The sequence below is a fragment of the Leptinotarsa decemlineata genome, unplaced genomic scaffold (genome assembly GCF_025532065.1).
Source record: "Leptinotarsa decemlineata unplaced genomic scaffold, Ldec_3_MD MMD2_tig00026314_RagTag_RagTag, whole genome shotgun sequence".
Lineage (NCBI taxonomy): Eukaryota > Metazoa > Arthropoda > Insecta > Coleoptera > Chrysomelidae > Leptinotarsa > Leptinotarsa decemlineata.
The window spans coordinates 9,585,312-9,612,691 of record NW_027412684.1 but is presented as its reverse complement, the minus strand read 5'-3'; the positions used below and the strand labels follow the sequence as shown (position 1 = coordinate 9,612,691).

The following is a 27,380-nucleotide window of genomic DNA, read 5'->3' as shown; positions in this document are numbered from 1 at the left end:
TCGATTAACTGTCAAGGTTTTGCTCACTGTTCGATTATGGTGGCGTAGTGCATCAAGAAATCTTACGGTCAATAAGGAATATTATCTAGAAGTTACGCGCCTCTTGCGAGAAGCAATATGAAGAAAACGTCCGATATTGTGGAAAAACAATTGATGTATTTTACATCACAATAATGCAACTGCTCACTGGTTATTGCTTGTTCGTGATTTTTTGGCCAAAAACAACACTGCAATCATGCCGCGCCCACCGTATTCACCAGGTGTGGCCCCTTGCGACTTTTTTGTAAAGTATTTTTTTATCAATTCAGCTTTGAATCCGTTGTTGACCACAGTTTTCTTGATGATATTGAGTTCTTTATCAAACATTATCTTGACTAATCTATGAATCATGCAATTATTTTGTGTTGGTACCAATGGGTGGAATCGTAATAAATAGTAATATCCGTATTCGAAGGTTTGTGATAAATTGAAATATCATGTTTGATTTTTATTCTACTAGTTTTCAACTCCAAGAAATTGATTGAGTATGCTTCTACTTCAAAAGCGAATTTAATGTTTTCATGAATTTTGTTATTATCCCTATGAGAAGTATCTGATTGCCTCTTAGTACCTGTAGAACATACCAAAACATCATCCACATATCTATGTCAATACAAGAAATACTGAAAAAAAGAATGCTTAAGAAACGACTTCTCTAGGTTATCCATGAAAATTTCGGCAAGTAAAACACAACATATTTCCCATAATTCAACCTTTTGAAGAGGAATAAATGTTGTTGTTGAATCGAAAATAATTTCGTTTAAGACATAACGACAGAAGGTCAATTATTTTTTTTTTCAAAACGGCGTTCACTCGATTTTTCACCTGATAATTCTATTTCTTTCCTGATTGATTCGGCCATTACTTGATGAAGATCCATAGTAATTTCAAAAACAATACCCCGTCATTTGATCTCCACAAAGTTTGTGAAGATCAAATCGTGAGGTGTATTTTTTGAAATCAATAATTCTATGAGTAAATCAATAGTATCATCAGGAGAAGCTGGGAAAGATTCTGCACATCGAAGGATAATACATTTACTTTTTCTGGTAGAGTTTTGTTTTTTGTTTCATTTATCAAGTCATATGAATTACTATGGTTCATAATGATACTGATTGACGGTACAGTGACAAAAAAACGACTGGTCTAATCGGATAACTCCGTAAAGTTCAATTAGTGAGTTTGGAGTTTGGGGGTTCATCAAAAATAATTTGAATTTTACTCTTTCATTAAATGTACCGCTCTTGGTGAAATAAAACGTGTCAAGTCACTTGGGAGGGACGGTAGCCGGTCGGTTCGATGTGAGTTCTTTGTTCACTCACTCAAATCCACCGCCGTGCTGGTCGCTGGTTCAAGTCCCAGGCTGAGCGATCTATTTTCACTTGCTATCGTCCAATCCGTATTAGAAATCACACGTTGAAAGGTAAAACCTCGTTAGTCCTTAGTTCGCACAAATTTCGACTTCTGAGGTTGGTCGTTCGTAGGGGTCCGACAGCTGGTTCACAGAAAAACAGATTTTTCAAACAGATTCAAACTTGAAAGTATCTATAGAAGAGAGACAAATCGCCAATCTTTCTTAAATGTTCCAGGCTATCAAGGTTGCACGTGAAGTTCGCGTCTCCAATCAGACGAATGGCTCTTTTCTGGATGGAATACAGCAACTACAGGGTATGTTTTGGGGCAGAGCTCCATTCATGAGAACAATACTCCAAAGAAGGTCTGATCTAAGCTTTATAAAGCATCAAACGTTGCTGAGGTGTGTACAGTTTTCTGGTTCGGAACAGTGTTCCAAACTTTTGAGATGAAGCTTTTGCAATTCCAGCGACATGATTGTGCCAACTTTTCGAAGCAGAAAGCGGAAATGTCTGACCTGTCATTATTATATCCAATTCGGAGAAATTTATCTTCTTGAACTGAACCTGGTTGCTTTTTCCCCAATTCGAATTCACTTATAGATCTCATTGAGATATGCAACCTCCTGCTGCCGGTGAAGATGTGTCTCCGTAGCCGATGTCCTGGAATCCAAATGGAATAACGAGACAACTGTGCTGTCGTCAGCCAGCAATAAATCGTTGGTGTTTAAAATGGGGTTTGAATTGTTGTCTTATTTTTGTATTGTTGTTGGAAAAAATTGGATAGCTGTTCAACTCTGTTTTGGTGGCCCAGCCTTCAATTTCATCGACACGTGTTTCGATCACCAAGTGATCATCTTCAAAGAGGAAGATTGAAACTAGAAACCAACGCTAAGCCAACCGTATTTATGCTATATAGATATCCCATACAGGTAAATACAACTGAGTTGTATTTATCTTGGTTTTTGTCCTTTCTGACAGTCGAGATTTCATTCATTTTTAACCTAAACTTCTTCTTGCTTATTATGTCATCTGCAATACCTCTCGAGAAACCGTTAGTGGCTGCTATTTCCTGTATTATACGTCTTTCTTTTGTGAACCTATCATGTGTTCAACCCAGTACGTCCACAGTGATGTGAACTGTCAGGAATATACCTCTACGTGGTTGTTCCTTTTCCAAATATATCGTATTCTAACCCTCCATATTGGCTCCTCATTACCAAAACGTCAAGAAATGGTAGTTGTCCCTTATTTTCTAACTCATACGTGAATTTTATTTATGGACATCTATTATTTTAAATGGGAACAAAATCGTCAATAATCGATTTTTTGCTATTAAATTTTGCGATAATATCATACACATACCTTAGCCAAATCCTAGAAAAATACTTCGACTTTTCTTTGGTTTCCATTTCGAATCTGCTCATGAACAGGTTTGCCAGGTAGGGGGAAAAGGGGTTTCCCATGGCCGTTCCTTCCTGTTGTTCATAAAAGCAAACTTCTACCTGGAACCGATTTTGTTCCATACACATATCAGTAAGAGAAACGAATTCATCGATTTCGTTATTATTGAAATTATTTTTCTCTAGTAATTTCCTGAGGTATTGCAAGGTATGTGGAATTAGGACGCTAGGAAATAAGGAACTGACATCAAAAGAAACCAAAATCTCACCATCTTGCAGAACTACGTTTTTTGTATGTTGTATGAACTCTAAAGAGTTTTCTATACTAAAACTTGGTTCCGCAATAGACAAGGTTTCAAATTCCCTAGTGAGCCACTTTGCTATTTGGTAGGTAGGAGCTCCAATAGCTGACACGATGGTCGAGAATTCGGAAAAGTCTGGAATTTACGGAATTGAATGTAAGGACTGCAATGCAAAATATTATGGACAAACAAAAAGATCAATTAAAGTAAGATATAAGGAACACATAGCACACTTAAAATATGGAAGACCTGAAAAATCAGCAGTCGCCTATCATAGGTAACAACAAAACCATTCCATAGACTTCATAGAGTTCATTAAGATTAGTTCGACAAGTTAACAACAACAGGCAACTAGATGCCTATGAGAGTGTGGAAATAAGGAAACACAATAATATTATGGATAACAATGACGGATCTATACCAAAGAGCATACTATATAGCTTGTTAAAATAATATTGTTGAGTTTACTGATTACTACATAAGGACACATTGCAAAAGTAAATTTAGATATATAGGCAATATTGTGAAATTAATTTTTATATAGCTGAAAATTGTTTTATATACAGCTATAACAGTTGAACATATATTGTAAAATAATAGATAAGGCAAAATTGTAAAATTAATTTAGGTTGGTATACCTGTATGGGTGGTACACCTGGATGGTTTACCTGTATGGGATATCTATATAGCATAAATAGGGTTAGCTTAGCGTTAGTTTCTAGTTTCAATCTGCCTCTTCGAAAATGATCACTTGGTGATCGAAACACGTGTCGAGGTGTTGAAAATAACGATTTGGTAATGGGAAAGAAACTCCAGTAATATTCATTACTACACCAAAGGTTCCAAACAGTGCATCATAAGAAATAATCAATAATATTCGGTGACTTCAACATCCTGATTATGAAATTGGTATTTCATGGCATATATATAAAACTGAACTTTCCCCTGTGAAGTTGAACGTAGTGCGGCAAACCATTATATGATAAAACCCATGTTCAATTTGGAAGTAAATCGAATGACCGTAACGATACTACCGAAAAAGAAAATAACGTTTGATCAATCGAATCCAATTTACATCCAAAATTTGGTGGAATACTCCACCCCTCCACGGAAATGAAATTCAACCCCAGGTAGTAGCAGTTTTATAATTCCAAAGCGTTTTCAAAGACGGATTTACCGGTCTGGGCGAATCTTGCGTGGGGATTATATTTCTGATGTGATTGCGTTTCCACTTCTCCAATGGTAGTTACAGTTTCTGATATATCTTTTAGAGACCGGCTCGAGGAAAATCCCACGATCGGGGGGCTTAACAACGTCTTACATGGAAAGCGATACTCTCGTGATAAGGGTGAAGGAGAATTCGGGGTCCGCACAACTGAAGAAGTTGACCGTGTCAGGGGTTTATGGAAGGTCCTTTTACGCTAGGCAAACAATGATTCGTGAATCCTATTGTCGATATCGTGGATGAAATAAAGTATCTAATGTGATGGCGTTACTCCAGAAAATTTACTCTTGGTTTCTTCATCAATGATCTACTAGCGCTAGAAAAATATTATTCTAGGAAAATCCACTGAACTGATAGAACTTTCCACTGCTATGTACTTTTCAACAATCGAAATGAATTTATTATCAACTTTATCATTTTTTTTATTTAAAGAAAGTTGCATCAACCGCTAGGGTTATTAGCAACGGCATAATACAAATGATTCAATTAGTATATGATATTTAAAATTAATTCATATATTTCGAAAAATGTGTATATCTTTGAGGAAAGCTATCAATTGTTCAGTGTCACAATTTTCACCAAGTATGTCTTTCATTTATTGTGGGACGCGATGAGTAAGTCTGTCGATGTGATATAGCACGCATTCTGTTAGAATGTCTTTTACTCTCAGGTCTGTTCCACACACTTTACATCTTGGTTTGTCACCACCTGTTATTAGGTATTCATGTATTAAGTGGGTATGTCGCCCGAAAATAGTCGCAAACGAGTCAGGATAACTTGGTGTCTTCTGTTTTTGGGAATATTTTTCCATGGGAGTACTGATGTTTTTACTTCTGCTAGCTTAGAGGTGGAATTGTACCACTGAAGTTGCCAATTTTTGATGATTTCTTGTTTGTAAAAAGATTTCAGGTCAATGTGATTCATTTTGAGTTCAGTATAAGTCAATGGATTTGAGATGGATGCTTTCGCCAGTTGATCTGCTCTTTCATTGCCTGGGATACCCACATAAGATGGGACCCACATGAATCTGATTACTGCTTGTCTTTGTTTGAGTACATGAAGCTCTTGTTTTATGGAAAGTATAATGGGACTTTGGGTGTTCGATTGATTCATTTACAGAAGAGCACTCATGGAATCTTTTATAATGAGGCATTTTCCAATTTTCCTAATATTTATGTACTTCAAGGGTTTCCATATAGTGTATGTTTCTCCAGTGAACACCGTGCTCTCTCTTGGTAGTTTGTACGAAGCTTGAAAACCTGCGACACTGAAAGCTGATCCGACTCCGTCTATAGTTTTGGATGCATCTATGTAGAGGAAGTTGAAGTCTGCATATTGTTCTAGAAGACGGTGAAATTCTGTATTGATTATACCGTGGTTCATCTGACTTTTATCATATTGTGAGATAGTATGGTCGATTATAGTTTTGGGGATCCTCCAGGGTAGAAGGGTTGGAATATTTGAAGAAATGAAGATTTTTGGTCTCTGGAGGTGTGAACTAGATAAATACCGGTTCAGTCTCTCATAAAAGGGAATGTCGGCCCTCTTCTTCTTTCCAAAGACAATTCGAAATCTATTCGCAATTACGTTATGGTGAACAGGTTTTTGTGGAAATGATAATATAGAGGAGGCGTATGTTAGAGTTAACAATTGCCTTCTTGAGGATAATGATGGCTCACTTGCTTCGCAGTGGATGCTGATAGTTGGACTTGTGCAGTTAACTCCGAGTGCAATTCTAATGGCGTTGTTGCTGATTACATCGAGATCTTTCAGAACCGATTTCTTGGCAGAGTTATACACTACAGATCCATGATCCATTTTTGAACGCATCAAAGATTTATAGATGAGCATGAGTGTAGCGGAGTCCGATCCCCAGTTTCTTGAGGCGATTGTTTTCATAAGGTTCAGACTGTTCTGACAGAATTTTTTTTAAATGTTGAATGTGAGATTTCCAGTCGAATCTTTGGTCGAATATCAGTCCCAAAAATTCAATGCTTTCAACGTACTCAATATATTCTCCAAACATCATCAGTTTAGGTGGGTGTTCATTAGGTCTTTTCGAGAAGTGTACACATTTTGTTTTTTCGAGTGATATTCGAAGGCCTGAAGATGACGACCATTCCTCTACATTGATCATGAATCTCTGTAGATTGTTATGTATTGAGATCGGATCCTTTCCCTTGCCAAAAACTACGAGGTCATCTGCATAGAGTCTTGTTTTGAGAAGTTTTGAACATTTGTCAGTAATATTGTTGATGGCTACGAGAAATAAAGTGACACTCAGTGAAGAACCCTGTGGAATCCCATTCTCCTGAATTTTGGAGGAAGACAACGCCCCATTGGCTCTGACACGGAATTCGCGGAATTTTAGGAAGTTTGCAATAAAATGCATGATGTTTCCTCCAAATGACCGCTTCTGTAGGGTGTCTAGGATTGAGTACCGCCATACAGTATCATATGCTCTTGTGATGTCGAAGAAGACCGCAATGCAGTCTTGATCGTTTGCTAATGATTCGTGAATTTCGGACTCAAGATCAACCAGATTATCCAGTGTGGAATTTTTTTTTCCGGAATCCGCTTTGTTCAGGTATAATGAGATTTTTCTCTTCTAGCATATTTTTATTATTGTTGTGAAAAATGTTGGTTCGTAGATTCACGAGATCAAATTTTCTATTCACGAAAAGCTTTTGGGGCCTTGGAAATAGTTCACCAAAACATAGAAGTCCTCAACTGAATCAATGTGCTGTAATTCATAGCCTTTGCCTCAACTCTGTACTCGAAAATAGTGAAATGCAGAATGGTAGATACTTCCTACTTCATATTTGTACAATATTAATACATAATAAAAATATCAGATTTGAACATATACTAACTCCTCTGAAGCCTTCAAACCATATTTTTGATACACCATCATTGAATTTATGAATGATATGTCCTTGGATGTAGTGAATAAACATATTACACGAGTTTTATAAATTACTGGAGATATTTATCCTTCGAGGAAGTAAATTCAGAATTTTTGTTTGGTCTCAAGTTTCAGTTATTTATTGAAAATTAAAGAATAAACTTTGAATTGAATGTATAAAATACTTTGGAGCATCTAACACTGTTTTGCGTTAGGTGAAAGAACTATCTGTGTTCTTCTTCAATGAATAACTTCGTTATTATCAGTATTCATAAGAAATAATCGAAAAATATCCTTCTGATATTCACTTCTTGAATGAATCATAAATTTTGTCCAACATGTCTGGATTGATTTCCTATTCCAGTTGAAAAAATTATTCTTTCGAGATTCTAAGGAAATCTATCCAGCTGAAAGTGTTACTTTACGCTCATATTTTTTCCTGGAATTCCTAAGCTTTCCAACATCTTCTGCATAATTTCCCTATGATATGGTGCTTTATACTTAGTTTTCTACCACCAACACAAAACTTCAAAAGGCTTCAATTCTAGAATTATTCATAACATCCATAAACATGAAAGAATCATGTTTGAATCTCTCATTAATTCCATCAGCTTTTCCATACTCTGCACAGCATTCTCCTTCTTGTCCAATGCTTTTATGATTTGCTTCATCATACCTACTCAATAATGGCTCATTTATTATATTGGCTTCACCAACAATTGAGTATTCTATTCTAGAGATCCACACATTTTGTTCCCAATGAACTTGCTTTGCTCTACTATCCCACAAGCAAGGGTAATTCGTGTATCCGCTTTGCTAATCAAGTGAAAAGTTAATAATTTTCAAATCAACGCAAACCGATCATTGATGTCACACCTATTCATACTCGGCCAAGTAAACCCAGCTTCTTAACGGAGCCGCTTAGTTTGTATAGTGAGTGGTCTTTCAGGTCAGATAGTGAGAGTACGGCTCTGCCGAACTCTGAAAACCTGATTCGGTTATCAGCAGGGCAGGCACAAAGTATGTGCTTTGCTGTTTTATTATTTCCCAAGCAGAGGTGACACACACTGGTTTACGACAGTCCGAGTCTCTGTATATGATGATTCAAATGACAGTGATCTGTGAGAAGGCCTGTTAGACAACGTAGTTCATCCCTACTGTAGTCCAACAACTGTTTGGTATCAAGCTTCGAAGGGTGAATGAAACCCTTGGAGTGAGCCAGTCCTGGAAGTCCATAAATCTTCCTGACATCCAAGCGTTCAATCTTTGTTTGGCAAAGCCTAAAGCGATGCCAATGAAGGGTTTTGGTCCGATTAAGCTGGTTGCAGCACCCTCCTTTGCGAAGGAGTCAGCAGCCTCATTACCTTCCAGGACAGTATGGCCAGTAATCTAGACCAGAGACAATCTGTTGAGTCTTCCTATCGAAGACAGTCGTTTTTGTCAATTTGCTACCAATTCAGACGTTGCTTGGTAGGAGCCAAGAGCTTCCAACGCCGTGTGACTGTACAAGAATAGTTTTATCGACTTGTGTATGAGGTTGGATTCTTCCAATCTCTACGCACACAATTCAATAGCGTAAATTTTCGCTTGAAGTACAATCGCATAGGTTCTTAGGCAGATTGATATCTTTGTCCTATGTTTGCGACTGAAAATACCTGCACCAGAACCGGAAAGTGTTTTTGATCCATGTGTGAACCAACAACTATCTTGATATTCCCTTCTCCAGTAGGACCCAGATCTACATATAGAAGTGATTTCGACATATCATCAAAGTAAATGAACTTCAGAACGATATTTCATTATATTGAGAGTTTACAGAGAGTGTACCTACATTATCAATTACTTCATGTACAAAAAACGATACATGAAGAAGTCTCATATTATGCATCTTCAAACAGTGGAGTCGTTTCACTTCGTCGGAAACATGATCTCGAGTATTTTTTGTTATCTCAGTGATCATCTATGTAGGGAAAATAAATGAAGTCAGCATACTTCGAATGACTCAGAAATAATGATTTACACAACGACGTTTTCAAAACCTATTTATATTTCTTTACTACAATATAATTCGCTCAATGTCGTGTAACTTCTATTGATGACATTTATATACGTATTCTGAAGTGTAAGTGTAAAAAGCTCAAACTCTCAACTGTAGCCCTGGGTTCGAATGTTACACCATCAATCTTAATATCATGAATGTTGCTCGTTTCGGAATTTATATTTTTAAAGTAGATCAACTTATAGTTATGTGAATCAACTTCAAGCCACGATTTGTGAAATATTCATATAGTTTTTCTAGCGTATCCTTTATAAGTCAATTCTGGTTTCGTAGAACTATCTGTCAACCTGCAAAGTTATGGTCACTGCAATAATCAAGAAGGTATTTGTGGTCATTAGTAAATGTCAAGAAAAGTAGTGTCCTAGTAAGGGGCCTTGTGAAACATTTCGTTTATTGAGGATTGAATCTTGAGGATTGAATGGAAAGCTTTTGATAATTTTAATTTCATTTTATAAAAAGCAGCAATATTTTCATTTTGCTTGGCGTAACTAGTAACTCGTAGTTCCAAACGCTTCAAAAGAGCAGCAATTTCACTTTGCATAGTTACTTTCAGTATATAATGAAAGACAAGGTTTCACAAATCTCAATTATTCTATTAGAACTATTCTCAACTATCTGCAGTGAATAGAAAATCATTATCATCATCATTGATAGAGAGTCGCCCCGTTGACCCAATGGAACTATTACAGCTGTGTATTTCGATCGAAGACACAAATAGAGCCTTGCGATAAAATTATGTATTTCAGATATTAATTGAAATTTATCCTCTTTTATTTCAAACAAGGCGATTATTGTGGGATAGTTTTGAAGTATACATTATTAAATGCACTTTCTATATTCGTCATGAGATTTTACAGATGTCAAGATCTAACAAATATGAAAAATGTAATTGAATGGTCATACAACAAAACTTGTCACTTGTAGTCGGAATAGTTTATCCAATCAAGTTAGAGGTCGCACAAAATTATTCAACAAAATCGACTGCCGTGTTGGTCGGTGATTCAAGCCCCAAGCTGAACGATAAATTTTCCCATGCCATCGTCCAACCTATGTTAGGAATCACACGTTAAAAGATAAGAACTCGTTAGTTCTTATCTCGCACAAGTTCCGACTTCTGAAGGTTGTCGTTCGTAAGGGTGCGACAGCTGGTTAACAAAAAAAATTTATAACATATTTCAAAAATATTCGAATTATACTCTAAAAGTCAGTGATATTTATTAAAAATCACATTTCTCAAAAGTATAACTTTTGTTTCAGCTCTTCCGAAAGAAAATCCCAGAATTGAGGGCCTTTCAAAATCATATATGGAAGGGGAAACTCTATCTGCTAAATGCACTTCGGACTATGCCGATCCAGAGCCAATACTAGTTTGGAAGATCAACGGACAAGATGTGAGTACCTGAAAACAATCTTGAACAAAAGTGAGGATTCCATATTTCAAAATATACTTCCATTTTTTCTACACAAGCTCATTTCGTGTCCACGTCATTAGCTTCGTTGTTCAATCCTAAGTCATCCAAATCAATATTTTCAAAGTAATAAATAGTAAATCTGAATTTTTTTGTTTTCAGCCTAGAGTTGTCAGCACTTTGATTTATACAGCAAAGCAGTTTGGTTTATTCACGGTATTGTAAAATATTTCTGTAATTAAGTCGTTCATTTTTGCATTATTCTCATTGCAAACCCAGCCTGGGTTTCTCGGCTGGTCTTTTAAATGTCTGCGTCTTTTCTAATTGATTTTTTCTCACAAAATTCAATATTCACGAATATCTTCACCTAAGCAACTTGTATATTCAGGTCTATTTTCTCGTAAATATTGTAAACTGCAGACAGCTCATTTTTCAATTCTCTTATTTTATTGTGCTCCTTGTCTTGGGACTGTTATGCCCTTTTTCCACCATTAATGACTAATCGTGCTTCCGCCCCAACTAACTAGATAAAATATGCAACAAACACTGTCTTGTAATTTTTTATAATGATTTGAACCTTATAAGAGTACAGGCAGAATAAACCTTGTTTTCTCTATAGCACGACTTGCCAGTTATTTATCTTATCTTTCTTACCCACAAGACTCAATATAACTCTTGTATGTAGTAATTATTCATACTCATGATGAAACAATCGGAGGTCAAAACATTCGTGTTCTGGATGATAACTTCCCAAGTCACCTATAATGACAGTTATGTAACGCGATAGAATTCATCTATTTTCTACTGAAAAATCTCACGAGAATGAAATATTATCGCTAGAGGTGATACCTTCTATGAAATTTGGAACCCAGAGTCATTCATCTATACATGATAGCCTTAAATTTGCTTTAATCCAGTCATTTAAGCTTAAATTAGGTAAGAATCTCGGAATTCGAGATACCTAGCTGTAAGTCTGTAAATACTTGTATATTGACACCGTAAAAGTTGTCACAAAACCTACATATAGTAGCGTGTGAGCAACTATTAAATTTCAAGGTCAAAGGTCACAAAAATCGGTTTTTTGCGCTTTTTTTGGAAATATCTCATTTCCTATGGGTTTTTTGCTATTTGTATATATTATCAATATTGTAGAATACAAAATTCTCTACAAATTTTGTTTTAAAAATTTTTTATACGGTGAACCGTTTTCGAGATGCCTCCGGTCGAAAACGCACCATATATAGTTGATGAACTATCGATAAATCAATGATTATAAATAAATTGAGAAACTGACAAATTTGGATGAACTAGCTGCAGCATTTGAGGAAGAAAATTGTTCGGCCCAGAGATTTTATTAGAGAGTGGAACTCAAACCTTATTGGCAGTCTATAATGCTCCGAAATCTGTGAAAAGTCTCGATCATCTTCGTTATATGCATTACGTCAAGTCTACAAAACTCAATAAACCTGTGCAGCTTTCAAATATTCCACCAACAAGTGCAGCTGCTCATCAACATTTCAACCGTGTATATTATCAAGTTCAAACTTGGTTGTGACATGATTTGGAACCCCAGGTATGGGGTTGGGCAATGCGAAACGATTTTCTGGAGCCTATCATGACAATTTTACCACCTGCTCCAGAAGATTTGCTAAATACAATTTTCTGCAACTGCAAGAGTGGTTGTGGTTCGCGATGCGGATGCAGGAAAGCGGGCTTGCAATGCTCTTTAGCTTGTGGCCAATGTAATGGGCAAGCTTGTCTCAATGCTATACCATATCAGAGCGACATTAACGAAGACGGAACCTTTGACCCCGAAATCATGGAAGAACTTGAGACAGATGTCGTTGAAGACGATAATGAACACCAGTTTGAAATTTACCAGCAGCCAGAAGACGACGATGAAGAGGAAGAAGATGATTAAAATTATAAATTGTAGTTTTTGTACCCTTTATTCCATTCCTTTACTTTCAATAAAAATAAATGTATTCAATAATATTTTTTAATAAAAAGATTAATTCATAATTTATTTGTTTTTTTTTCATCACGTAAGAAGTTATAAATATTAATTAGGTTAAAATTCAAATACAATTCCTATATCTTCATTAACAATTCTGCAATTACATGGGCAGGTAAGTGTTGTTAAATGAATTAATACTGAATAAAAAGTGGATAAGTTAGGAACAAAATGATAAAATATAATATAATATAATATATTTTTCAAAAATAATTTCTGATAAATACTAAACTTTTCGTGTATAGTTAATAAAAATTGACAAATATTTATAATCATTGATTTATCGATAGTTCATCAACTATATATGGCGCGTTTTCGACCGGAGACACCGGTTGACCTGAAGTGATGCTGTGACCGCGTGCTCTCCGCCCTCTATCTCGAAAACGGTTCACCGTATAAAAAATTTTTTCAAATAAAATTTGTAGAGAATTTTGTATTCTATAATATTGATAATGAATACAAATAGCAGAAAACCCATAGGAAATGAGATATTTCCAAAAAAAAAGCGCAAAAAACCGATTTTTGTGACCTTTGACCTTGAAATTTGATAGTTTCTTACACCCTACAATATGTAGGTTTTGAGACAACTTTTAGGGTGTCAATATACAAGTATTTACAGACTAACAGCTGGGTATCTCGAATTCCGAGGTGAACTTACTATAATGACTGGACTATTGGCAAATTACTTACGAAAACTCATAAGTTCGGCAGCAACTTCAATGAACTTTTATAAATATGACCATGAATCCCACAATCATCTCGAATTTATTCACATATCATCAAATAATCCAAAAAATTTGCAATGAGTACCATGAATTTTCTTCCAGCCCAAATCCTCACCAATATATTGTATACAAAACTCTGGAGTTGACATTGAAATTTTCACACGATTTTTCTGTGCTCCCGTCATTGGCGGAAGAAAAATACTTAGTGAAATTTTTCCATTGTTTCAAGTCGGCTGGAATCTATTCTTCTTATCATTTCCTGAATTATCACAGGTTCTTTAGCATACAATTTTTCAAAGTTGCCAGTGAATGTCATAGAATGTATATTCTGAATTGGTTTCTTCAATAACCGATAAAATTTGTGTTTTCATTTTCCGAACGTCATATGTAGCAAGAAAAATCCTTGCTCATTTCTAAGATTTCATTAGATGATAACAATATGAATGAAATCAAAATTATTGGTAATTCAACTGTTTTTAGACCAATGAAAAATTAATTTTTCGAGATCTGAAACAATTTCATATTAATATTTCTATTTCCGAAGGACGGTGTTGACATAAAAACATTTATTGAAATCTGGAACAGTTATTTATCATATGAGAAAGGGTATTGAATAGTTTGTACAATATTTTAGTCAGAAAGGTGATTGAGCTCACTGCCAAAGTGAGGATGATCTTGTCAAGGAATTTGGCATTGAATGTAAAGAGGAAGACTGAAGACTTTTCGTAGACTCATCAAAAACAAGTTTGAAAAGGGTATCATTACACAATAGAAATACCCATGGCTCATTGTCCGTTTCTCATTGGGTCCACATGAAAGAAACTTACGGAAATCTCGATAACATTTTGAAGAACATCAACCTTACAGATCATGATTGGATTCTGTGTGAAGATTTGGAAACTATATCTATGTTTCATGATCAAAAAAAGGGTCAACAGAGTTCAAATGGTTTATATGTGAATGGGACAGCAGAGCAAGGGAGCAGTATTAGTCCAATAAACCATTCTCCTTTTAAACAACATTTTGACACTCGGCTAAAATAATATTTCGCAAACAACTTCTGTTGATCCTATGAATATTCTTTTACCACCAGTAAACATCAAATTGGGCTTAATGAAACAATTTTTGAAAGCTTTGCCTAAAGATGGTGCTTGTATCACATATTTGCAAAGAAAATTATCTCACTCATCGTTAGGCCAGATATTCGTAAATCGATGTTCGATTCCAACTTCTAATCAACAATTTCAAAAAACTTGGTTGTCTGATGATCCTCAAAGTTAACTTCTTGCACAACAATCTTGATTTCTCATCCGAAAACTCAATTGATGTAAGTGAAGAGCAAGAGGCAATCCTTCACCAAATAATGAAAGAAATGAAGAAACGGCACCAGGGACGGTTGAATATCAACATGATGGGTGATTACTACTGGTCACTTCACAGAGGACCGCAAAATGCATCACATCGGAGAAAAAGCTGTGCAAGAAACTTTTTGGGGAAAAGGGAGAGAATATACAATATAATGAACATTTAACGAAATTAGTTATTTGATATTTTTGTAAGTGAAAATTGTTAACCTATTGATGAACAGAATTTTAAATAGAACCCTAAAGATGTCGGAACTTTAAAATTAATATTTTTCAGCTTTTTTTCAATAGGCAAACTTGTCGAACAAGTTACAAATACATAGCCCATTTTCCTACATGAAAAATATATTGAATTTATGCAGTTTACTATCGGGGTCAACTAGAAATTTGCCGTTTCTACGCTTGTGTAAAGTCCATCATCACAATTTTTATTTTTAATGTAGCTTGTTCTGTATTATTTTGATCTATTTATGAACGTCTCACGTAAACGATTTATTCACCGATATTTTGCTAATGCAGAGTTTTTGGAATCATCTTCGGACTGTACTCACCTGATTCTATTGGGTCGATTCAAAAGTTTTGCCCGTTTTTATGAGTCCGATTCGGACTGTAATATATCAGTGAATACTCATTCAATTCAATCAAAGTAAGCGCCAAATGGATCAGTGTACTTTTGCCAACGTAAGTCGATTGATTCCGTAAGCATGCAAATGGTGTGCTCTGGATTTGATGAAGTCTAGGAAGACTGTTTTTTGTTGTTCCTGATTGGCGAAAGTTACACCAATGAGAAAGTTATTGAAGTGTTCGACCCTTCACCGCAACCATCAAGGGTTTATTGTGGCTGACACCTATTTACACTCGACCAAATCCCAGCTTTTTAACGAAGTCGATTAGTATGTATGGTGAGTGGTCTTTTAGGTCAGATGGTAAGGCCCTGCCGAACTCTTAAAACCTGATTGGGTTCCCAGCGGGGAAGACACAAAGTATGTGCTCTGCTGTTCCATCATTTTCCAAACAGAGGCGACACACACTGTCTTCCAACAGTTCGAGTCTCTGCATTTGATGAATCAAATGACAGTGACTTGTAAGAAGGCCTTTTAGACATCGCAGTTTATCACTAATGTAGTCCAACAATTGTTTGGTATCAAACTTCTAAGGGTGAATAAACGCCTTGGAGTGAGCCAATCCAGGAAGATTCCGCCAGAAATCCAAAAATCTTTTTGCCATCCAGGCTTTCAATCTTTGTCTGGCAAACCCTAAAGCGATGCCAATGACAGATTCTGGTCTGATAAAGCTGCTTGCAGCACCCTCCTTCGCAAGGGAGTCAGCAGCCTCATTGTCTGCCAGGCCAGTGTGGCTAGGAATCTAGACCAGAGGCAATCTGGTGTATGACGCTGGATTCTTCCAATCTCTCCGCACACAATTCAATAGCGTAAATTTCCGTTTGAAATACAGTCGCATAGGTTCCTAGGCAGGTTGATATCTCTCCTTGGTCTGCGACTGAAAACACCTGCACCAGAACTGGAAGGTGTTTTTGATCCATCTGTGAACTAACAACTATCTACTCTTGATATTTCCTCCTCCTAGAGGATTCAGCCCTCTATACTCGGTAACATTACTTTATAAGACAGTCGTAGTTGACAGTTGGAGGCATGAAGTCAGAGATCATTTATAAAATGTTGTGACTTCCAGTGTCAACCAACAGTCTTTTGCACTCGCAATAGGAATCTTACATGATTAGGCCCGGTTACAGCAAGAATCACACTAGACGCTGACCACCACACAGTGATCATGGTCTCTTTCGAAGAGTTTTCACCTTTGGGAAGTGTCTGGGTCGACAATTTCTGTCGATCGTTCATATCGTTGGGCATACACGTATTGGAGAGGTCAAAAACCTCTCCAATACGTTTTGAACAGTCAAAAATTACATGGTAACTGACGCCGAGTTCTTCCACCATCCCTATCTTTGTTTGTGATGGGTCAGTCTCCAGCAGGGTCTTCGAAACCTCGTCCTGGATTACTATAGGTCGGCCACTTCAGGGCTCATCTTCGAGGCTGAAATTTCTAGAAAGAATTTTCGCAAAAGAACGTCAAACAGTGTGTTCATTGCCAATCACCTGATTCATTTTTCAGGCTGTTTCTGCAGCGTTTCAGTTTAATTTTGATTCGTAGAGAAAAATTCGCCTAAAATCATCTGCCATTTCTGTAGAGTAAGGAGAGTGTAGGCCCAAAGCACTTAAGCGACATGTAACCCATCGTACATTCTCCCGAGGAGTTGTCCTCCTGTGGACAGATCACTAGGAGACATCTATTTATATCGACAGGTGTAGGCCAAGACTCGCCGAACACACACTCTCTTATTGACGATAACTTCGGACACTCGCAAAGGACATGCTTGAAAGTTTCATCTTCCTGTTCATACATCCTGCATAGAGGTGTGTCCACTAGCCCCATAATATGGAGGTGTTTCCTTAGTTGACAGTGGCCAGTCATAAATCCTACTGTTAAGCGTAGGTTTTTCCTGGTCATCACCAGATATTCCAAAAATCACCTAATGACATCAAACATTGATAGGCTGAAAAGAGGTAAAAATTTGGAGAAAAAAGTATGATGGATAGAGTGAAAAATTCTCAATCGATTAGTATATAACACGAGACAGTAGAACGAATATTTTTTGAGATATAGAGCTACGAAAACACATGACATTAAAACGAACAAAACTTTTAAATCAACCCAATACACACACACACACTAATATTCCATCCACACCCACTATATTGTCAAGTCGGAAAAAAATTTACGTGAATTATGAAATACTTTCTGTTCACAAAAGAGCATGGAAACTATCAGTTTATATATTGAAATAGTAGTCAGTTCAGTGATTGAACTACTTCTTCGTTCAAAATTGCACTCCACTCAGAAATTGTCGTTTTATTTATGCATATTTCCTGAGTGAATACATCAGTGCATTCCATCCGATAGCTTTATACAATTTCGTTGTGAATCCTCCAAACATGCAAGAAACAATATTCAAAGGCTTTGTACAGAGGACATCAACGATATTGCATGCACTTCAATAATGACCGAATGCTACAAAACATACGCAGAGTTCACTTCGAAAAATGACAATATTTCTACGATATCACAGGCATACGCATCCCAATAAATAGTGAGCTCGTCGATTTACATTGTTTATATTGCGAAAGCATTTGGCAGACGAGTGGATCATTTCTTTCACAGAAGGGATGAGCCAAATCCATCGAGATGGATTCAGATAAAAAATTTATATAGTATTTCATGAATTGGGAGATAAATGGATTATGTGATGTGGGAACATACGTATGCGGGAAAATACTATATTTCCTTTGTTTCCCTTTTGACGAAAATTACAAAATTACATCCTCAAATCTCTAAGCGTATAGCACTGTCACTGCAAGCTTGAAAATTAATACTCATGAATTCGTATAAAACATACAACTCAACAGATTTGCTCGTGTAATCTTTGCCGATGGGCGATAAGTCGAATATATAGATGCCTTTTTACATATCTGGATCTGTATTTGACAGAATTATCGACATTATTGCTTGATCTATTCGCGTGCAGATGACGCTGTACGTAACCTCTTTGATAAATCGACATTATTACTTGATCTATTCGCGTGCAGATGGCGCTGTACGTGACTTGCTTGATATATCGACATCACTGCTTGATCTATTCGCGGGTAGATGCCGCTATACGTAACCTCCTTAATATAAATCGAACTCACTTTACATGTACACACATCGGAAAAGTCTAGGGATATTTTTATAACATACTAAATATCATAAAATTAAATGCATGAGGTCGTATAATTTCGAATAAATTGGTACACTCGACCACCCTATAGATTTCTATGGGTTGAACAAAGCCTGCAAAAACGGTAACTAATCTTTTATCAAGTTTTTTACAAAATGTAGGTTTTCGGCTAAAATGAATAATCTGAAAGTGTCGAGTTTGTACATTCTAGGCAGTTCTTGCTCAGCAATTAAACTGGAAATATTGTGCTTTAACATGGAACGCCATCACTTACCATTGGCTAAGATGAATAGAGCTGTAGGGCTTCTTCAAGGTGGCATGCGACAAAATGATGTAGCTCTTCGTTTGGGGGTCTCCCAAAGTGTAATCAGTCGATTGTGGCGGCGTTTCCGTGAAACTGGCAGTCCAGCCGAATAACATCCAGGGCGAGGACGCGCTACAACTGCAGTTCAAGACCGATTTTTGGTCTTAACCGCAAGAAGACAACCGACAATCACAGCACCTGAGTTGGTTAACGTGTTGCAGCAGACGCACCAGGTAACCATTGGTCGTGATACTGTCAGAAATCGACTGCATGAAGCAGATCTCCACAACAGAAGGCCACTTAGATATCTACCTTTGTCGAGAGGTAATCACGGTAGAAGATTAGACTGGTGTCAAGAACATCAAAACTGAGATGCAAATGATGGGGCCACAGTTTTGTTTACAGACGAATCCAGATTTGGATTTCATCCAGATTCTCGACGAGTAAGACTGTGGAGGCGACCTGGAAATAATGAACATTTGAGACACGTCCAGGAAGTCCACACATACAGAGGTGGTAGAGTAATGCTATGGGGCGGAATGATGATCGGCGACAGAACCGATCTCGTTTTTCCAAATCGCTCCCTCACAGCTAGACAGTACCTCGACACCATTCTTCTACCTATCGTCCGTCCGTTTGCTGGTGCTGTTGGTGAAAACTTCCACCTAATGCACGATAATGCTCGTCCACATGTCGCGCGTCTAGTGATTGACTGGCTCTCCAACGAAGGAGTTGATGTATTGCCATGGCCAGCACAATCACCGGACCTGAATCCCATCGAGCATGTGTGGGACATGCTTCAACGAAGAATTACTCCGCATATGGAGTACATTCACACAACGTTTCAATTGAGAGAGATTTTAATCGCTGAATGGGCAAATGTACCTCAACAAGACATTGACAATCTCATTTTGTCGATGCACGATAGAAGTAGGGCCGTAATAAACCAGCGTGAAGGCCATACTTTGTACTGATTTCAATTTTTTTTGTATTATGATTTTTTTTCAGGGTGCCAAAGAAGAGCCATATTTTTTTTTAGTTTTGCTTATATGCGCACTCAGTATTTTTGACCATTTAATAAATTTTGTTGTAAGTTACATTCGTTTAATAATCACCCGTCAACTTTTTTTCCCTAAAGCGATTTAAAAAAAATTATTGCCATTTTTAAAAATATCCCTTGACTTTTCCGATGTGTGTATTTCTTCATTTGAAAAAAGTATTTTCTTTATTAACGCACGCGCCTGCTGCCTTATTTGTAACTTTCCTTGGCGCGCCTGCTGCTTTGGGCTTGGTAGCTGATTTTTAGGCTCCCTCTCCGGAATCGGAAAATATCAATGGTCATTTTTCTGAACAATATACGGTTAATTGATCTCTAAGTTCAGATGAAATAAATTTAGTTTAAAAAGACTAAAAACCAAGCTTTTATAGCATACGAAACTGAAAAATGAAAAATAAATATAGTTTTAAAGAACATTGAACTAAAAAGTCAAAAATATTTTTTCAATAAGCTTAAAACAATAACAAACGAAAAACACCAGTATCATTGTGAAAAAAGCGTGGGCGGCTTTGTGCCATATTTTTTGTATATCAAGCTCCCGTCGCTTTTTTCACAATAATACTAGTATTTTTCGTTCTTTATTGTTTCAAGCTTATTCAAAAAAAATATTTTCAACTTTTCTGTTCAATGTTCTTTAAAAGCGTGTTTTTTAGTTTTTCAAACCATATTTATTATTTTGATAGTCGTAGACTACTTATTTTTTACAAATAAAATATAAACGTTGCTTTTGTTTCGTATTGATATCATATTCAGTTTGATTTGAACCAAATCATTATTTTCATTTCGATTCGTTCGTTATATATCCCTATACCAATGGTCTGATTCGTTCACTTGTGAAATTTGCGGATAACCCAGTTAATACAAATGAATACATATTGATGAATTTGAAAACCCGATGAAACGGTCCAAACTCAAGATGGATTATAGATGGAATCAAAGCCTCCACAGACTCGGCAATAAATAAAATTCTAACGGATGAGGTTTTCAAGAAAACCCTCTTCGATGTTGTATCCAAGTCTATAACCGAAACTATCGGAAAACACTTTCTAATCATGAAACAAATAAGTGGCGAGACTGGAGAACGAACTGAAACGTGTGAAACAAGATACAAAAAACCCTCATTCCTATTCAGTTTGTACTCTGAACAGTCGTTATGGAACTGAATCAGGGATATTTCAATTATTTATTCATTTATTCATTTATTCATTTTATTCATTTTATTCATTTATTCATTTATTCGTTTATTCATTTATTCATTCATTCATTCATTTACGGCAATACCTATTTTTTACAAAATATTTAACAAGTTCAGACATATGTATTCAACAGTTATTTAAGCTAATTGAAAAATTAAAAAATTTCAAATCTACATTGTATGTATTTGCAAGTCTGAGATTCATTCCGGCCTTAGTTGGTGCGACAAGAGGGTACTTTGAAGATTTCCGAATTTTTTGTTCCGGGGAATTGATGCTACCATCGATTATTTTATGAATTAGTGTAAGATCTGATTCTAATCTTCTATGAGCCAGAGTATTCAAGTTGAGAATGTCCAATATAATTTTATAGTCATATTCACCAATATAATATCCCAGTTCATATGCAGGGTATTTTAAAAACTCATTTTGAACACTTTCAATCATATCATTATGCACATGATATGAAGAGCACCAAATTGTGGAATTGTTATCGATTATTAATCTAACAATTGAACAATATATGATTTTTATTGAAGTGAGAGATAATTCATTGGCAGATCTAAGAAAGAAACCTAACAATTTTAGTGCTTTAGAAGTAATATTTGCAATATGGGGTTTAAATGACATTCTTGGGTAGAGAGTGATTCCTAAATCTCTGATTGTGCTTGTTGTTTTCAGTTCTGATTGATTAATTTTATATAGCCGGTAAATGGGATTTTTTTTTTGGAAAAAAAGAAATTTTATATTTAATTGCAGTAGAATTATATTACACCAGCGAACATAGCTTTAAATATCTTCAGGTCATCAGCAAACAAAAGATAATCACTATAAAGAATAACATCTTTCAAATCATTTACAAATAGGTTGAAAAGCAATGGCACTAAATGTGAACCCTGTGGTACACCCGATGAAACTGTGATTGAGGAAGATACTGAGTTACCATATTTTACAAATTGTACTAGGCTAGATAATTTTCAATACATTTCATAATGTTTTCTTGAATACCTAAAGCGTTTAGTTTATGCAACAACAAATTATGGTTCACTCCGTCAAATGCCTTTGCCACTTGGTGTCTATTTTCGAAAGCATTTATTATACACTGTTGATAAATGAGCAGATTTGTGCTGGTAGATCTACCACGACTGAATCCATGTTGTTGATTAATGATTATATGTCTACAATCATATGTTAGCTTTTTGTAATTAGGCTGTCTAATAATTTGGGTAATTCTGATTGATTACAAACTGCTCGATAATTTTCATATCAATATGTGATCCACATTAAAAAAATTGTTTTTCCGATAATCTGAAAAGATGGACGATTTCAAGGAAATATTGAATAGGTATAATGTGAATTGGAAGAGTGGAAGGATTGTAGTTATTTCTTTTCAATACTTTCAGCCATTTTTTTTCTTATCATTTTATCTTTTGGGAACCTAAACTCATTATATGAAATAACTCACCTATAAACCAATGCGGTTTCTGTTTTCTTGTGCCTTTCCGCATAATTAAAATCAGCACAAGAATGCACCATATTAATATTCAAATATATCTCTAAAACACTTTAAAAACACACACAAACTAAACTCGATGAAAAAACGAATTGTTCCTACGCGAACTATCAGCTAAGAAAAAGTTGAAACTCAATGTTGCAAAAACAAGCAGAATGGATCCGATATGACATACATTTCCAATGCCTAATAACCCAGTAAATTGTGATATGGGTACTCCATTTTCCTGAGAAAATGATCGATCAATTAAAATTTTGTGTAATTATTCATTACTTTTTTTTTAAGAATAAAGTTAGCAAACAAATAAATATTTGTTTGCTAACAAATAATATTTGCCTTGATAACTGCTATAGTACTAGTTGTATCTAAATATGATTCTAAATAGAATTTAACGAGCTGTATTTTCAAATGATTTTTGAATGCTCATGAATCCTAATAAAATAAATCAATTATGCATTCATGCCACCCACCAAAATTGAGAAATTCAACGTAACTGGTATATTAGCCATATTGTCATCCAGTCAGCCAGCGCTCTCTGTCACAATATACTCATATCTCTGTAGTGCTTGCGACAATGTGCTCTTGCTACTGTCAATGGTTTTCACACATATCTTCTTATTTTTGTTAAAATTTCAAAATGAATGTTGAGCCTAGTTTTGTAAAAGCTGACACCGACAACTTACAAAGAGCCGATTTTGAAATGATCGATGCATTCTACTTGAAAAATTTGCAATACTTTGGTACCGAAATAAAGAATGAAAAATTGAAAGGGTAGGTGGTATATTGAGTAGGTCATTTCAGACTTTGTCTTTTATTGAAGGATGGAAAGTTTTGATTTCATTTTTATTTTAGCTCGACCAACTGATATGGATGATCTGTTTTTACAACTAGGTATGAAACATATTTTACCATTTTGGTGGTAGTAATGGTGAAATTCAAATCCAAAAATAACCTGAAAAAATATTTTACGGAATGTAAACTAATGACACGGAATATGCAGCAAAATAGGCACCCTCCGAGACCTACCTTTTACAAAAAAAAATTATTTTAATAAATAATTGTAACAGTTGTATTCACACAGAGTTGACAACAACAACAACAAAAAAGACATCTGTCAAATTGGATTATCAGATCTGTGATTGAATAATAAAAACCTATACACTTGGCAACTCCGCTCTAGACAGGATTAATTTCATTGGTCAACAGACACGCGGCCAATTTGAATTCTTGCTTTTCGAATTGTTCTTTTTTCTGCAAATATAAATATATATTCGGACCGATTAGGCTTGATAAGTATAATATACCCCTAACTCAATCAGTCTATAAGCAAATCAGAATCATTTTCCATAGCATGAAACAAGCCTATTGTGTTGTAGCTGTTGGTGATACGTGCTCCACTGCTGTTTTCATCGGATATCATGATTCTCCTCAGCATTGAACCAAAGGAATGAGGAATTTGAAGTTAAATTGCTTGAAATTAAATTAGATACATTCTTGGTAGTTTTTTCGAATTCATGAGAGAATGATAATTCCAGAATTTTGTTTATTTTTCTCTGCATCTTCTGGAAAATCGGGAAATGGTCAATTTGCTCACTCCATTTTGCGTTATTCATAGAAAATTTCAATTTGATTTGTGGATTCAGGAATATTTCATCTGATTTTTGAGTGTGTCTAGTACCATATCCTTGAAAGATCAACGGAGTTTCTGTAGACCTATAAATAAGAAAAGAATTAGGTGATTTTTGTTATATTTTTTGTTATATTTCGAAAGGGTTAGGCAGCTTTTCCGATGAGGGCTCCCCGACTTCTTACAGATATCACCGCTCCGTGCGTTGTGAAAATCCTTCTGGTATTTTTTGAGTTTTTGCGTTCAGGCAGATATACACGAAACTTTGATGTAAAATCTGTAATGATACTTGTAGTATCTCAAAAATCCTCAGAATCTGAAAATAAATTGAGGAAGGTATTGATTGATTGTAGGAATGAAATATTGTCTCTCTTACTTTGGTGTTATGAGTTGTCTGTGCTCTGTCAAAAAAAACTTGAATGATATTTTCCATTCAATATTCATTCAGTATCTGTTCAATTATCTGAAACAACGCTATGCATTTCAGGTAAATATTTCATTGTCACTGCGAAAATACACATCTTTGAAACCCTTTCATGAAATCAGACACCTCATGTTAAGTAATGATGAATACTGTCTTTGTAATTCTATTCCTCATAGTCCCAACTGGAATCCTCCGATCTTATCCCGTCCCATTATGTACCACGTCATGTCAACAGCTTCTTCAAAGCGCTTTGCCTCTTCTACTCCTCAGAGACGTTTATTACAAAGTCAATTTGTCGGATCTCACAATCTCACCTCTAGTTATAAATCATGATGGATCACTCGTGGAAGAACAAATGTTACAGCTGAAATTTCACCCGGATACAAATTTAAAATGAGAAACTTTCAGACGTTCACTTAAGAATGATGGAAGGTAGAACTATATTACTTTTTTTATTCGCAATTTTTACGGAGCAGATATTTTATTGGAATGTGCTTCGATATATACGTTTGTTCAGGATCCGACAAAAAATACATAGGTCCCGTTCCATCCACACTTATTGGAGAATTTCCAGTCACTACATGACAGAATTGAAAAAGGTAACATCTGAAATGGTTCTTCATTGTTTCGTTTTCAGTGCAATGTGGAACATTTTCATCTTTTTATATTAGCTTTGAAGCAAAAAATCATGATAGGTAGAAGAGAGTGGAAAAAGGGTACATTTTATAAAACAATGTCATGATAATTTATTTTCCATAACTTTCATCCCGAATCATTACATTACTCCTGTTTCGTCCATATTTTCAATTGTTGCTGAAGAGGTTGGAGCTTCTTCAATATGAGCACTCTCCATTTTAGTTCAATGCAGTAAATTTTAGAAGATTTTCAAAAAAGTCCTCAAATTATCTGAAAGAACAATTCGTTCAAGTCAGTTTCAGCTCAACTCTAATGGACTGACACCTATCAGAAAACAACTACTCCCCTGGCTTACACCACGAAGGGGATTTGATTATATCCGACAGGTGTCAGTGCAGGATTCTTCACTGGATTTCTGTATATCTGTATCTGTAGAGTAGGGAGGGTGAGTGTAACCCCACAGCACTTAGGCCACATGTGACCCATTGTACATCCTCCTCCTGAGGAGTTGTCCTCCTAGGTCATCGTCCATCCTGTCCATTCCAGGAAGGTGAGAGACATCTCCTTCATATCAACAGGTGTAGGCCAAGACCCGCCAAACACACACTCTCTTATTGACGATAACACCGGGCACTCGCATAGGACATGCCTAACAGTATCATCTTCCTCATACATACTGCATAGAGGTGTGTCTACTAGCCCCATATTATGGAGGTATTTCTTCAGTTGACAGTGATCAGTCAGAAATCCTACTGATAAACGTAGGTTTTTCCTGTTCATCGCCAGATATTTCTTCGGCGCTAGCTTCGCAGGGTCGCCCAAGGTGATCCTGACAAGATTGCATCTTTTGATTCCATCCTTTCCCTATAGGGATTGAGCATGGGTGTAACAGTTAGCTAGTTCCGCAATTGTCGAAGTCATCAGGCCGTAAGTGCCACTGGTTACTCTTCAGTGCGAATAAATCTTTCGCCTTTTTTCACTGAAGTTATTCCTGCATATGTTTTTGAGAAAACAACTGCCAGAATCGATTTTCAATTATTGAAATAGACACACTTGCACACCGGTTCTGTGCTATTTCGTCTCTCGTCAATGCAAGGTAGTATCAATCATCAATATGTAGTAGATGATTTCCCATAATTGAAAATCGTATTCTTCCAGAGTGTCATTTCTCGTACTTAGGTGAAGCGAACGACACACAACATGTTTGTCATCGCTCCATCTGTTCATGAACTAGATAATCAACCCCATATAGGAATTTGTCCAATTCCTGTGTCGCAATTATTGAAAATCGATTCCGGCAGTTGTATCGCCAACAGCATATGCAGGAATAACTTCAGTGAAGAATCCTGCACTGAAATCGTCGGATATAATCAAACACCCTTCGTGATATTAGCCGGGAAAGAAGTTGTTTTCTGATAGTTGTCAGTTCATTAACCTACAATGTAGGTAAGTTGTAGTAATTTGATTTACAGCCAGCCAGCCCACTTACTTTATGTGAAAAAAGTTCAATATAGATGCCAGAATTTCAACTGCCAAATCACATATTCGCAGGCAACAAGAAATTTTTTGTGAAAATGAGTTTTGTGTCTCAATGATCTATAAAAAAGTTTGGCTTGAGGTGACAATAACCAAGTGAAATCCAATACGTTGGCATTAGTTTTCTCCCAGTATGTAAATGCGGAAAAACAGAAACCAAGTTTTTGGGAAAGTTATAAAACCATTACAGTAGAAAGTTAAACATACTTCAGCAACTGTATTTTTCCTGAAACTCAATTTAGACCTTCATAATAAAGTTTGAATCGCTTTAGTAACACAATTGAGCATACCCTGAGGTGACTAGATCTTATCTAGAAGAGATACGTCCACCAGTATTAAGTTCCAAACATCACAAGCAGTTTTATCATTCTGAAATGGTGTAGAAAGGTTGTTAAATGTTTTCATTTATACATGGGGAGTTCCAAACTTAATACAACCCTTTAATTACAGCAAAACAGTATATGTCAGGAGTATGCGACAAACTTCAATTACACAGG

General features: G+C 36.0%; 1 protein-coding gene across 1 annotated transcript in view; it reads left to right on the top strand.

Moving 5' to 3' along the window:
* LOC111507392 (uncharacterized) overlaps positions 1-27,380 on the top strand; it is a 128,229-nt gene that overhangs the window by 62,845 nt on the left and 38,004 nt on the right. The window contains exon 3 of the mRNA XM_023162690.2: positions 10,543-10,676. Coding sequence (XP_023018458.2) covers positions 10,543-10,676 — 134 coding nt within the window. The remainder of the gene's footprint in view (positions 1-10,542; positions 10,677-27,380) is intronic.